The 15,852-nt window shown below is 34.7% G+C and overlaps 1 protein-coding gene across 1 annotated transcript; it reads right to left on the bottom strand.

Moving 5' to 3' along the window:
- Nucleotides 1-64: 64 nt before the first annotated feature.
- On the bottom strand, nucleotides 65-14,732 carry LOC138333693 (43 kDa receptor-associated protein of the synapse-like). The gene is made up of 6 exons (XM_069282237.1): nucleotides 13,661-14,732; nucleotides 6,737-6,835; nucleotides 5,625-5,747; nucleotides 4,084-4,137; nucleotides 2,848-3,047; nucleotides 65-2,729 (listed from the first exon to the last, which is right to left on the bottom strand). The coding sequence occupies exons 1-6, from the start codon at nucleotides 14,357-14,359 to the stop codon at nucleotides 2,624-2,626; spliced, it is 1,281 nt and encodes a 426-aa protein (XP_069138338.1). The 5' UTR covers nucleotides 14,360-14,732; the 3' UTR covers nucleotides 65-2,623.
- Nucleotides 14,733-15,852: the final 1,120 nt, after the last annotated feature.

Raw genomic sequence — 15,852 nt, 5'->3', positions numbered from 1 at the left:
ATTTTCATATTTAAAATAACCCAGTCAAATTGATAAGAAATTAAACAAAATAAATACAAAAAAACTTCGAACATAAAATATCTTTATTTCATTATGTTATAAATGAAATATATATGTTCATATTAGTTAAATATAGCTACAATATGCACTCTTTTGATCAATGTAAGAGTGCATGGATAATATACAATTTACAACCATTAGTTTTGACAATAAATCTGGGAATAAAAGACAACCAACGACAAATGTAGGAAAAGCTAGAATCATCTGGGTGGAATGTTTTACATAATAATTTGTTATCTATATATACATGTAGCTATTGTCTTTCTTATTAACATTTTTTTATATCGATGATTTACAACATTCATGTATATATAAATTCGTATACAAAACTCATTTGACAACCCAATGTTTGTTTGATGAGATAAAACTGGATGTGATTTTTATATTTACTACCTATAGTTAGTACTTTGTGTACAAATGAGTGAGGTAATGCAATATCATGCGTTGGTCCTTCGTATAATTATAAAAATTCCCGGATTGGGGTGAAAGTCGGTTTTTTGTAATTCTATTGCATGATCTTATCACAGTTTTCAATTATTTAATGTACCTTCAGCGAAATGTTGATAAATAGAATCTTACATTTGTATGTGAAGTGTACAGGTATATCTCAACCCTCGTGAAAGAATTTTGCCGTCAACCTGCGGTTTAGGGTTGACGGCCAAAATCTTTCACGAGGGTTGAGATATTTCCCTGTCCACTTCACAGACCCGTGTTTAATTCTTTTTCTCCCATACTTAGTAGAAAAAATGATGAAATTTTTACTTGGTTTCCAGCTTTTTCATCGAGCCATTATCGCAGGAACGTCATTATGCGTCAAAATTGATGACGTCATCTACAATGCGCGCCGCAGTTACGTCGCATGTATTGATGACGTCACGTTGTTGTCTAGCGCGTGTGAGCTGTCTTACACATCCCTGTGTAAGATAGAGATATCCTTTCCCTAGCAACCACAGGATATTCCTGTGAAGTATGGGACAATAATAAAATCCGTTACCTGCATGTGATCGAGATCGGGTTATCTCAGTCGAGGGCTAAGATTTTGTAACATAATCCCAACCGAGGCGTTAGCCGAGGTTTAGATGTTACAAAATCTTAGCCCGAGACTGAGATAACCCGATCTCGATCACCTAAAGGTAATAGATTTTTTTTTCTTGCGCCTCTAAGATATAATGAAACCCATCTATATGCGCGTTCAGAGTGTAAAAGTATCCCGTCTTGAGCCTCCTGGTTTAAAGCCAATTAACCATTTCTTCTGCGTTTCGATTTCAGTCATTCTTAAAGAAAAAGGATGATCAATCGGTACATACTGTTTTCATAATTAAAAAATAATATTGATTATCCGACGGCTGTGACGTCACCGATTCGAGAGTATGACGTCACATGCGCAAACTCTTACATGAATGGCGTAAAATTCCGCCGAACATCACGTAAAGGTACCAGACAGATCGGACGAGATAGAAAAATCTAGCACCGGGTATCATGTGAGATTTCAATGTCCGAGGTGCGAGAATAATAGAATCTTACATGGGTCTGAGAAGTGGACAGGGATATCTCAACCCGAGTGAAAGATTTTGGCAGGTCAACCCGAAAAATCTTTTAAGAAGGTTGAGATATACCTGTCTACTTCACAGACCCATGTTTGATTCTTTTTCTCCCATACTTAGTAGAAAAAATGATGAGATTCCACTTGGTTTCCATTTTTTTCATCGCGCCATTATCGCAGAGAACGTCGTTATGCGTCAAAATTGATGACGTCATCTACAATGCGCGGCGCAATTACGCCGCATGTATTGATGACGTCACGTTATTGTCTAGCGCGTGTGAGCTGTCTTACACCCCCCTGTGTAAGATAGAGTTATCTTTTCCCTAGCAAATGCGAGATATCCGTGTGAAGTATGGGAAAAACAAATATCTTAGACTTCAATTGTCTTTTTTTTAAGAAAAAAAAAACACTTTATACAAATATGAAATCAAACTACAGAACACAGTTTGCCAATATACAAAACTTACTGTTAAAAACCTAAATGAATGATAAATACATGCATTAACTTTAATTGGCTAAAGGATATATATTTGTGTATGCTCCTTTTGGTCCCGTTTTGCATTTTGTGCACACCATGTTCTATGTGAAGAATTTGTGAAGAATTTTGCTGTAGCGACATAGTTAATATACACTTAAACTGCTATATACAACAAGCTTGATCATTTTGTCAGTATATATCTGCTATTGAAAAAGAAAACAACTTAAAGAATTGACAGGGTACTAACATTTTAGCCAACTTCCTTAATTATATTCTTCCATTGTATTTTTATATATGTCTGCAATGTTACAAGACACATTGACTATTAATACAAAACAGTACTTAAACGAATTAATTTCAATCTTAGACACAGGTAGTGTTAGTATATCTATATCTTAAAATGTTTTCTTTAAAGATGCCTTTTTTGTCTACGTAAATTCAACACATTAAATATATAACACTTATTGCACCTTGTGTTCGATAACACAAGATAATGTAATAAAATTTACTTCCATGTTATTACAAGCCTTCCCTTTGATCCCCTACAGCTCCAGTATAGGATTCCCCGATGATTTGACACGACATGACGGACAAGGTCGCCGAGTGCCTTTCCTTCCCCAGGTATAGCGCGCCAGGTGGGGCCCACACCTGAAGCAAAATTAAAATTCATAAAGACAAAGTTTCATAATTGACAGTAACGTAGATCTGATTGTGCATTTCATTTGTACAACTATCTATTCATCATTACTGTATATCACATGCTTACCTGTTATGGATTAAATGACCACACGGCAAGGGATATAACTCTTCGGGTATTTGGCCCATCATCTCGCCACAAACACCACAGAATAGTTCCATATTCTCCGCTAGTGTCCTTGTGGCGCTGTGGTACGTGTCAGCTAGAGCGGCATTACCCTCTTCACTGTAGATATTGGCTAGTGCTACGCTACATTGCATGGTCCCAAACTGCAACATATACACAGAATGTTTTAAACTAAGTATGTAATTATCTACAATGTACACCGTGTCTAAAACGAACTTGTTCAATTCCAATATAAGCAGAATTGAACACAAAACTGTTACAATTATATCTGTCATGGATGGAGTGATCGTAGAATTGGCAAAAGAGATATGAAGCGGAATAAAGTATTTTTAAGCCTAAACAACGCTGACGACATGGTATCGTTTTGAAACATTAATGAAAATCAATGTGTAGTTTAATGTTTAATCTGTTTCCAAAACTGTAAAAAAAATCCGTTTAACTTCAACCCAACTCGACAAAGATAACAAATAGTTCAAGGAACTTTATATATAGATTTCGCAGATTCAGGTCATAAATACATGCACCAGAGATTAATCTAAGCATGCTCCATGATGGACATTTGTTGTTCAGAATATATGAAAAGTATTTCCGTCAGAAAATTAAGTTCAGACGGTTTTGTAAAATGACAACCAAAGATTCGTGAAATTCTTTTAGATTAGGCTTATTAATATCCAAACCTTTTTGTTCTTTATAACCAGACAATCGGAAGGCATGGGGGTATGAAATATGCAAGATACTCTCTATTTAAAAAGTATTATCTTTGTTACTTAGGCAACACATATGACTCCCATAATTATAGAAACTGTAATTAGTGTACGCAATGCATTTAAATCACACAAAATGGGTACAGAGTAGAAACTTAAAACCCAAATATTTGATAAAATTTTCAAACTAAATACTCTACGATACGATGTATACTTATCAATGAGTTGCAATCACGTCATTCATTTGAACATTTGCTTGATAAATGAGATGAAACATTATTTAATCTTTTGATAATGTCACATATATGTGAAAGGCGGTTGAAATATTAGTTAATCTTAGACTAAAGTAAATAGCGACATTCACAGTCATGTTATCTTAGTGGACGAAGAGAGTGTGAATAATAATTCTATACCCCGGGTCACCTGTTGAATTGATTTTCAATTAGTACTAATCTCTGGCGATTTGTGTCCTTACCTTATTCCCAATAGACTCTGATAGGTCCAAAGCTCGCTGGTACAGTTCCAAGGCCTGGTCAGATAAAACCAATTCATTCTATTAACTTTTAAATACCATCGACGTAAGACCTATCAATCAATTCAAGTAAATGATATGACGCACCTACTGACCATGGCACGATATTGGACGCCAAGTTCATGCTATTCAAGAACATCGTTGGAGCTAACACTATGCAGCATTAACTTACTTTAAGAATTCATTTGCTGATGTATTGGTCAATATAGGTCGTTTGCATCTATACATTATGTACTTTTTTGTAATATCATACAACAATTCTTCAGTATGTCAATAAGTAAGGATACATATAAACAAACGATATGAAAAACATTTATACATTATATTCTGGTATGACTTTTTGGACGTGCCAGGCTATTGAGTGGAGGGAAGGTCTAGGCGTTTTATGAAAGAAACTTCCGAACTACGGTCACTAACAATTGGCAGCCACATCCGAGCCTTGAACCCTTGACCAAGATGGTAGGACTAGTGGTAACTCGTGGCCACCGATGTCTAAACATGTGGCGGACAAATGGCTGATGACTTCATTTGTTCATCCCGGCCCAGGAGTAGAGAGCAAATGGTAGAATCAACTATCTCAACCACTTGGCCACCGTAATCTCAACAGAAGTACATGTATATAATGCTATACGAATAAACACCTATTGAACGTTTTGATCAGTTATAACCAATCACAACATAATAACGGGATATGCACCAATATAGCAATCCTTAGTATCCAATATATGGTGGTACTGATAAACAGCGGTGACTGTATTTGGAGAGTATACTCAAATCGTACGAACGAGGCTGTGTTTGGCGTCAATCAAATCTATGTTTAACCTGAATGAAAAGGTATGCCAAATATAAAATGACGTATTCCTGGTTCAGATCAATGATGATGTAATAACCTTGTACTAATGTTACGATGTCGTGCGTCATTAGGGTCAGATAAGGAGTTACATGTAGGCTATATAAATGCAAAGATTAAAATAATTAGTTTTTTGGCCAAATATCTGCTTCCATAGTATATTTATACTAAGTTCGCTAATTCCAAAGCAACTAACAAAACAGTTTATTTCCATCTATATTTGTTGTTCATGACTTGAATCGCTTTTGATTTTATTTCTTCATTCATTTTGGAATATTAACCATTCTTACTTTGAAATAATATTGCAAATGATGTACAAGAAGGTGTTTTGGATGAAACGATTATATGAAGACTCAACATGTGTCTCTACATTGTCTTTTTTGTTTGCTATGCTACATTCTTCATATATTATAGAATGCAAACCATCAACAAAAACCTCAATCCAAACCGAATTTGGATCTAACAAGGTCAATGGGGAAATAATCTGTACGGTGTGTTCAGAAAAGAGATTAAGCGCACCGTTTCAGGGTCAAAGTCGAGTACTTGCAAGTGATTAACTAGATGGCAATAATTAAGATAACCAATGTTTGATATTGAGTAACCTTGACCTGTTGAACTATGACATTTGACTGACCTGTTGCGTGTCACCAGATAGCATGGTGGACTTGGCCATTCCACATAAGGACTCCATTTGACCATATCTATCACCAATCTCCGTGTAAATCGAATACGCCGACTCATAACGAGGGTTGGCTCGCTGGAAAAAATACCCAAAGTTAGGATGGTATTATGATGCGTTATTGATCGGTATCGGGACATTCGCAGATTTTCTTTTTTAATTATTATCTATGAACCTTGTTCTAAGACTCGTTTTTCGTTATAATAGCATTTCTCTCTCTAATTGCAGAAATTTCACAATACTGTTTGAAAATTAAATTAACCGCTTTAAAACGACCGACTAGATATTTTTCAAAACCTTATACAAAACAGTTTTTGCTACACTACAAGATCCAAACATTTTCTTTATTAGCATATACCTCTCTTTTTTGTAAAGAATTCTTTTGGCCGATTTTGATTTAATTATATTCAGAGGATTTCCTCCTTTTCAAAATAAATTGTATCCTTTTTCACTTAACGATAAGGAAAAGTAAAGACTAGCTGACCGACCTCAAGACTGGGTATGGAATTCCAGAAGTAATTACAAAACATTCCAAGAAAATTGGCGAAAGAAGGAGAGAGCATACGATAGATTTACATTTTTCTACACTAAAAGACATCAAAAGCAACGACCTCCCTGTCTAGATAGAGCAATTTTCCCACCAGTTTGTTTCACACGTTACATAGCCTTTTAATATCTGAACCGCTCCTTGGCGCAATTAATGATAGCATGGATGATAAAACCGTTCTTTCATTAAGACTTAGATAAGTCGTCCCCCGCCCAATACTCTGTGAGAAGCTTATAGATACATCGATGATGTATGCGCTGGCAAGGGACGCGATATGTAAGTTATTTCTCTTGGCTAAATCTATTAAGGTCTATTTATTTTACGTAAAGTGGTTCTATGGATGGAAAGTTAAAAATAGACTTGTTTGATTTTGAAGAATATGTACGTTTATAAACATACTACATGTTTAAATAGATTTAGGATTACCCTAGTTGAACTCCTCCCGATGGTTGTGACTACTTTAGATATAAATTGTTTAGATTACTCCGCTTGTGATGTTTACCAGTTGGGATTTTTTTACCTCCGTATCCTTCCGCGTTCTGTGTATCTCGGCGAATGTTAATAGACACTTGGCTTGAACTGGCCGATCCTTATACTGCATGGCCATCTTTAAGGCGTCCTGTAAGATAAAACAGCCAGGCTAAAGAGTGCACTACAACAGTCAGGAAGTATGGCCACATTAATGTCAGTTACGTTACGTAACGTGACGAGACATATTTTGTTCAAAACTGTTAAACGGATTTCCCTTCACGTTTATTTTCTTTGGAGTAATTTATATTCTTAATCAATCAAATACATATAGACGAAGAAATGAATGCATGCTTGTAAATACGTAAACGTCATTAATGATGACTTTGAAAGCATATGAATTACAATGTATAATTTGGGAGTATAATTATAAATGACATGTAATTGTTTGAGAGAAATCACTGATAGCAAATACAATGTGTATTTATGTGTAATACGCTGAAACGTGATAAAATATTAACAGAAACAGACGTAGGTCATTATTACACGTCTTTACATTTACTTCATTGATTTATGGAAAACTGATGTTATCAAATTTTGTTTTCGGTTTGCATATCTCTTCATTAGCAGATATAAAAAGAGGTACCACATTATCGTGCTGCATCAAAAATAATTCATCAGTTTTTGGAAGAAAATAAAAGAACTAAAATGTACCAGAATTGTGTATCTTATGCAATCTCGAATGGTATTACAAAAGTACCTTTCCGAAAGCATATTGAGACTTACACAAGGCTACTCAAAATAAACTTTATACAGTGAATTTGTCGTCCTTAAGCACGTCTCAGACTCCAGTGTATCAAAATGTCCGTATCAATTTTGTGATAAGACGTTGGTTTGTTAATCAAGCATTAGGAAAATATAGTCTGACTATGGATTTCTTATACCAATCTGGCATATTGAAAGCATATTATATAACGAGTGTTTGTATCATTCAATTTGCAGTTGTTCACTAGCTGTATTTCTGGCAAGATATAGTATGGACTTTCCCTGATGTTACTGGTTTATACAAAGGGTGTGCTATACATATAACATTACATAACATCAGGGTTGTCATGATCCAAATATCAGTTTATTTGATGTGATACCTCGGGAATGCCTGGCGCGAGGGTGTGAATATATCAATTCTGGCACTCTACGACACAATCAAACGTTTCTAGGTTTTATCATCGACGGCAATTCTCGTGATCAACACGGGGCCTTTAGATTATTTTATAAACCGTTTATCACGGAGGTTACGATAATTATAATTTGCCTTCTATTTGGTATCTTTGTCATTTATTCTTGTACATCGACTTTTTCAGCAAATCATAATTTAAAGTATCCACAATGGATTTATTGAGTTACTGCGAAAATGAATCATTGAAACTTTACAGAGTTTGATAGGATTGGACAACAATTACATTGAAAACAAAAAACCGCATAATTTCAAATAAACCATTTTAATTTCTATCAGAAGTCTTCTTAGACATTGATAGTCAAGTATAATATCATTACTGTTAATAATAACTTAGATCAAAAATGAACAATACTTTACGGCTCTAGAAATGACAAATGAGGGTGGTAACTATCGCACGGAATACCTAGATGTTTATGAATTAAAAAAGCAGTAAGATAACAAAACAGAAACAAAAGAAAAATATTTTAAAATTATGATTTGTAACAAATTGTATGACCATGATCTATTATATACAGGACAATATTCCATAAAATCTAACATACCGAATGAGTAATATGTTTTCTTAGGGTTCATATTTTATTGCGATTTCGTGTACCCTAGATATCCTCTGAAAATAGTAATCAACTCAACAATTGACATTCGTCCAGTCTCATCCTCCCCCACCATCTCCGTTATCTATTACCCCAACATGGTCCAATATTAACTAATATGTATGTCTAAGAGCGTCAGTGTAGTTTAAGGTAGTTGTATGTCGATTATAATGAGGTAAAGTATTGCCATATAATTAAAAAAAGTATTATATTTGATTACATTGCTACTATCTTATAAATCCTATTGAAATATTAAATGTTTTATTTCATACTCTGAATTAAAATGCATTATCATTCTCTGATGGCATCTAATGACCTTGGCACATTGCAAAAAGAACATGAGTGTAAGGTAAATATTACAATATCATAAATTCTATGAAAATGGAATCAAATTGTTATGGCGGCTAATTAGAATGTTTTTAGCACTGCTACATCAATGTCGTTACATATGCAGTGTTATTTGTTCAGAATTATAAGCTTTGTATCATAAGCCTTTCCAAATTATTGTGTAAGAAACCTAGATAATAGAAATAATAAGAAAATTGGTAACTTTTGTAAATTAAAGATTTCCACTCGTGTGAAGTGTACTTATCTCCGTTATTTAAGAGGTGTTTCTGATTATAGCAAACTATTCTTAGCGCCGAGTCATACCACACTGCCCTATTACCACGCTGGCATTTCGTGTTAGGGCGCGTCATCCCGCATCACAAAAGAAGCGTTCTTATATATATAAATCAACGATACAGTACATTCGTTCTACTGTCAGATCTCGTAACGTACAAAATAGATTTCATATAGATAGGCATTGACATAACCATAAAGTATGCTTATTGATGTCAAAGGCGAAAGGTGCACTTCTAGAATATATGTTAGCATATGTTTGGGTACGTATCTGCATCACATCGTTAATATTCGGGATTTCAAAAGATTTCGTACATTTATAAGCTTAAAATTTAGATAGTCTGACATTTAAACTATAAAATAGAGAAAATCCCAATTAATCGTTGTAATGTGTTATAGTATTTGCTTCGAACCATTCACTTGGAACGTCGAGGGTAAAAGGGCTTACATAAGTAAATTTATGTAGTGGGTATCCATTATTCTTATCATTTTGATAAAATGAAAATAAATTCCAGGAATGTTTCTTAGTCCACACATAATAGTGATGAACGATCTTAAACTGACATATGTGATTCTACTTTTACAGTATCCTCTGTGCTCTCGACTCCAGCTTTCACCAAGATCATTATCTCGAGCACCCTTTTTTAACAAGAACCAACATAAGAAGAATACGTTACGTGCAATTTCACGCGTAAAGACCTATGGCTTTAGACAGGGCGTGGCCTTTAGCCTGGTAATGGCCTTCATCACTCACGCTCATATGCTCGTTCGGGATCCGACACCTGAGAATGTATGGTTACGTCACACTCTACATACCATACCCAGAACGGTTTAATAAAGAGTGTTCAGAAATGTATTCTTGCGTTATTGCTGCTCAAATTCTGGCATCACTAGTATTTTAATGATGCACTCACAACGATGTTTTTTTTATTTAGGAAGTTAGTTACTCCCTTTGAATTTTATTCCAATCTAAACTGTAGCTAACTAACCGCAGAAACGCACAAGATGTAACAACTAATCGTGTAATGCTTACTAGTAGCTGTAATATCGGTACTAAAATGATTATATTATATAGTAGAGTCCGTCATTTTTGACGGGACGATAATTTCGCGATTTCGCGGGACATTTCTATGCTCGTGAAAATGATCTGTGAAAACTCGTATACAGCATACCAATAAAGCCGAATTCATTAAAACTTGAAATGCTTAAATTTGATTTTATTGTTTTTAATTCAAACTCCAAAAATATTGACCCACGAACATAGGCTTCTATACAGTATAATGAAGTGATATCTTGACACGGCTTCTCTTCAATGGTTGTAAGAAATCGGTAGTGTGAACAGCCAGAAATTTGAGGATTTCAGCTAGTAGACCCTCGAGAAGTGGTCCTAAACTTCATAATAGCGACCTTTATATTGTGGGAATTCAATTTAATCTGCATTTTCGTGAAGTTCGATATATGGCTGTCGATGATAAATATACTGGTGCATTAAATAGGAATTACTAAAATAGTAAGAATGATCTTCTTGAGATCTTGAATCTATTTTTCGAGAAAAACTTCAATTTCTCTAGTATAAAAACGAACTGAGGAGCTCGTACTTCCTTAGCCTTATCTAAAAGAGAGGTTTAGTAAAAGTCATATATAATACGTAGAAGTAGACACTCCACAAAGAAAGTTTCAGCAGGTTTTCAACGACTAGAAGAATCCTTTAGAATGAGGAAATATGTTTGAAATTCAAGCGAAATGGTTAATTTGCAAATTATCATGGAATACAATTCGCAATAGGCACTATTATTGTACTATACACATACTACCTTCGCTAGCTATCGGAGAAATCCGCCGCCATTCATCGGTAAATATCAGGATCTCAGGTAGACCTCTAACTCGTCTAGGGTCTGAAAACTAGCAGAATATCAGAATCCTGCACTACGTCTTATTCTCATGATTGTTTTACGAAGTCTTGTAAAAATGTGTATGACTATATATTTATATATGTTATGATAAATTGTCATTATTAGGTTTATTTTGGTGGGATTATTTCTTTTTTTCTTTTTGTATGCAGGTGTTTTGTTTGTACATTTTAGGATTTGATTAGGATGTTGTTGAACTACCTCTGCATTGTTTTCTTTTTGTTATTTTTACGTCAGTTACAATATTAATCAAACTCTACCTGTAGGTTTAGGAACAACATCGAGACCAACCCTTTAAACGGAATTATATTTTCTAAATGTTTATACATATTCTACTTGTACTTTCTTCCCGAAGACACTTCTACTTCGCATCTAGCTAGGGTCCTTGGCTGTTTCTCCTAATTCAGCCCTCCTAAATGTATGAATGACTTAAAATAAAACATAAAATACACATCTGCTCCACATGTATTTCAAATTTTGAATGTAGGTCAAATAAACATTGGTGGAATTCTCTAAGTAAACGTGAGATATTCCTGATAAGGAAGAGGGCATTGATTACAAGTAACAGCAGGAGGCTCCGAAACGTTTATATATCATACTCCCCCTCCACACATGTGCAGTTTTCAGTCATGAGAATTTCTGTATTTTGTTTATGTTGTCATTCAAGTCATGTGCAATTATGTAACACTTTAACTTTACAAAAAAATGTGTAAAACGAGAATATGTAAACTTTATATATATATCCTTTTTCTATTCATGATTCTAATACTAGCATGATATCATATAATGTTAGATATATGGATCAAACATTTTTTGGAATAAGAGTGTCTGTTATGCCAAACATTTCAACCCAAGCAATAGTAGACGGTATTTAAACCCCGCAAATCGAAAGTTTTCTGGAGAGAAGACGGTACCCATACACAAAATAAAACTAGATACCACAAGCATTCCCAACTTGAAATGAGTGCGAAAAAAGCAGAATTAAACAAAAAAAATGAGAATAGAATATTCGTGAAAATGGTTCTCGTAAGTCCATTTACAGCTTTGTATCGATGATAGCGGTGATTCGGTCAAATATTGACATATATAGGTAAAATCAGGATGACGTCAGAATGAAAATAAAAGTCAAGGTTCTGAAAATGACAACAATAAGTTATTATTTCTGAAACAGTATTACATGATCGGATGACATCACGATATATACAAACAAATGACAAGTTCTGGTCATTTTTCGGTTGAGCATAATTTTTAACAGAAACAATGAAATCTAGATCATTTCTTAATGTTAATTTAAAGACGAGTATTTATAAAGATTCGTTACTGATATCCATGTGTTTCGGAAGATTTATCTGCAATACAAACCTACAAAAAGCGTGTAACGTCGTCGGACGATGACCGTATTACCATCAGACGTGTCATGATGGATCCCCGATTGGTATAGGAATATTTTCCCGATTGGAATGGGAATAATTTCCAATCAAATCACGATGTCTACCTACACTTTTTCATATTCTTTACTTGCATTTGTCAACTAATAAGCATTGTACGTGCATATTGGATTATGAATAATTATTAGTAAAATCTTCAAATGTGGTCCTATTTCTAATCATTATTACATTTTATGTTGTTTTAACTCAAGTGTCACTCAGTCGTATTAAATATATGAACTAAAATTGACCGAAATCTTACTGTGAGAGTTATAAGTGTGGGATTTGCACTGTATGAGTAATTTTCAAAGCATTTCACGGTTTTCATAACTTTCTTGGACGATCTGTTTATTCATGGAGATTTATTGTTAAGAAATGACAAAAGCAATACTGCTCGAGCTCCTTGTTCTAGTGCGGAGAGGTATCTGTATCCTGTAGTAGCGATAACTGTCGTGAACCGGACAGATAAACACGGGCTTGTGTGATAGTCTATCGCAGGGATTGTTAAACGTTTGGCATGTCTGTTTAGTATTCAGCATAGTGATATGATACTATAGACAAGGGATAGCATTTAGATATAGATATATAAAGCCATAAATCTAGTGATACGTAAACGTAAAACCTTCTAAAATGAGGGCTTATACATCTGTATTACGTATTTAAAATCTGGAATGGTTTAACACTCATTTCTGTTTGTTTTTATTTTAATATGGTAGGAGGAAATCCCAATTCTATATCCAATTTTGAAATATATTCTGATCAAATGTAAGTCTATAGCCACCGTCTCTTGATAATTCATTCATTGATGGCTTTGATTATTAAACGTTTGTATTCACTGTACGTTTATGTAATAGAGTTTGCAACGTTAATACATAAATAATATAAATACATTTGACTCAATCACTATAATGATTTTGGGTTGATATTTGTTTTGAAAGCGATATGTGAAGATTTCATATTGAATAAGTTACGTTATAAAACTAGTAAGACTGAAATACATTTGTTTTTCGATGAAAGTATTACTTAAATGGAATATAAAGAGTAGACAGTTTCCATCTTTTGATGTCAAATTTTAATGATATTTGAGACTACAGGGGAAGAAAACGACAGTTACTTTTTCATATTATTGGTGATTTTAAACAAAAAATCACGCAACATAGAATCAATATAAAAAAATTAAACAACGATTACCTCACAGGACTCCATGGCATCGTTTTGTCTCCCCTTGCGGAAGTAGGGGACAGCCAAACACACCTCCAAAAGGCGCTGGTATTGGTCCAAATTGTCTGTATCACTTTGTCCGTGTAAAGTGTCCAGTGCACGCTCAAAGTAATATAATGCAGTGTCATAGTCCCTCAAGGTTGTAAATACTATTCCGAAGCTAACATTTGCCAGTATATCAAGTCTTTTGTCTTTAGTCTGTCGCGCAATCGCCAGACTTAGGTCAATGTTCTTACAGCAATTACAAAAATCACTCAGTCCAAAATAAGCGTTTCCAAGACATAAATGCGAGTAACCAAGGATCTTAGAACGCTTAGTATTAATTGTTATACTCTCTTTACAAAACAAAACAGCTTTATCAAAAAGTGAAAGTCGTTCGTTACCACGGGCGAGATTAAAGAATGCTTCGGCTTTCATGCCAGAATCTTTTAAGCTATTGGCTATATCTATTTGATGATCAGCATATCGTAAAATATCTCGATACTTCCCGGTATCGTAATAAATTGTACAAAGATATCCGTATATAACAAATTTGTCTGGTGATTTTTCTTCTGCTTTGTGCGTCCTTTTCAGAACGTTAAGGAATTCTATAGCAGCCTCCTCGAACCGCTGTTCCTTGTAATGCACTAATCCTTTCTCCACACCTTTTTTACCAACTTTTTGTCCCATTCTTCGGTAATAAACGCCCTTATCGGAAGCGCACTTAAATGAACCTGGAAGTGAATTCAGCAAAATTAAGTGTTTTCCTTTTCATCAGCAGCTATCTGAGTAATTCCATAAAATAATAAAATTTCCTTTCTCGCTCTCTGCAGAGATAATAGATTGCTGCCATTCTGTGTCACTGAAACTGATCGCTTTATCGTTTTGGCTTTAACTTCGTCAAATTCTTTAGTCAAATCCTTGCCAATCTGGCGTACCATGCATGCACACACGTGTAACACACTATGCACGTTCAATACTGAAAAGGCTGCTTAGCCCGTTAACTATATATAATACTGAGCTACAGTGAGAAGTTTCCTGATGGCAGCTGCCCGCGGAATGCCTATCATCTTTGACATTATAGTTTAAACAATTCTAATACACCGCGATCAATTAACTCTCCAAAGCCGGGCAGGAGGTCATGGAAGGAATGTGAAAACCATCTACTCTCACAATTCACGTGTAGGGTTCAGCACTAGCGAGTGCACTGGCACATCTGGACAAACTAAGTCTATACTGGGGTGTAGCATTCCACTTTTCTCTTGTTTACAAACACTAATAACTTCTTCAAAAACTTCGGCTACCACGATTTCGCTCGTTTCTAAGACTGACCGAGGCTAATTGATACAAACAATGCGTTAAAGTGTCTTTTCAGTCATTTGCACAGAGAACACTATCAGCAACTAGAAAAAGCCTTTAAAAAGGATTTTTTGCTTCGGAATGAACTTTAACGGCTGTCTAAATCGTTCAAAACCACGGTTCGTAAAGCTTACAAAAGCTTTATTTACCAGTAGCGAAACACCTGTCAGTGGGGTTTTCTTCATCGTTGTACTTGTTGCCATAACTAAGAGGAATCTGCCAAGCTGCAGAACGATATGATACATCTCATAGTTGACACTAATATCTTATTGTAATAACGGCTAAAAATACACCCCCAATGGCCCAAAATAAATCCCTGCCATGTTTGACACACATAGGATATAGACACGTTTGCACTAATAACACCCCGTCACGGGGATGCCAAAACCGACGGCAAAATCTAGACAGTGCAATATATCCGCAATCCAGCACAGAAACAGGTACTTAAACCTTCTATTGTAGCAGCAATGATGGACACAAAGAACTCTTTTTCTAATTATTAGCTAGCCATTTACTGCATAAATCCTGCACAACCAGCGTGAATAATATTGAAATAAACAGTAAACCTATTTGATGCATTGGTAATAAATGCCGTTCTATGGATCAATTTACTTTGCATCCGTTTTATCATATTGTATAAAGTGGAGCTATATATGTTAAAAATTTAATTATTATTTTATTATTATCATATTTTTTCCAAGCTAACCGGTATTTACATAATATATAATTAATTTTTAGCAATTTTCAGTCATGGTGACATGACGTACATAGCAATTATTTTACATGATGAATAATTTGCGCGCCCCTGTGCTTAGACTGAGGTA

The sequence above is a fragment of the Argopecten irradians genome, chromosome 1 (assembly GCF_041381155.1).
Source record: "Argopecten irradians isolate NY chromosome 1, Ai_NY, whole genome shotgun sequence".
NCBI classification, from domain to species: domain Eukaryota; kingdom Metazoa; phylum Mollusca; class Bivalvia; order Pectinida; family Pectinidae; genus Argopecten; species Argopecten irradians.
This window is presented reverse-complemented; position numbering and strand designations above follow the sequence as displayed.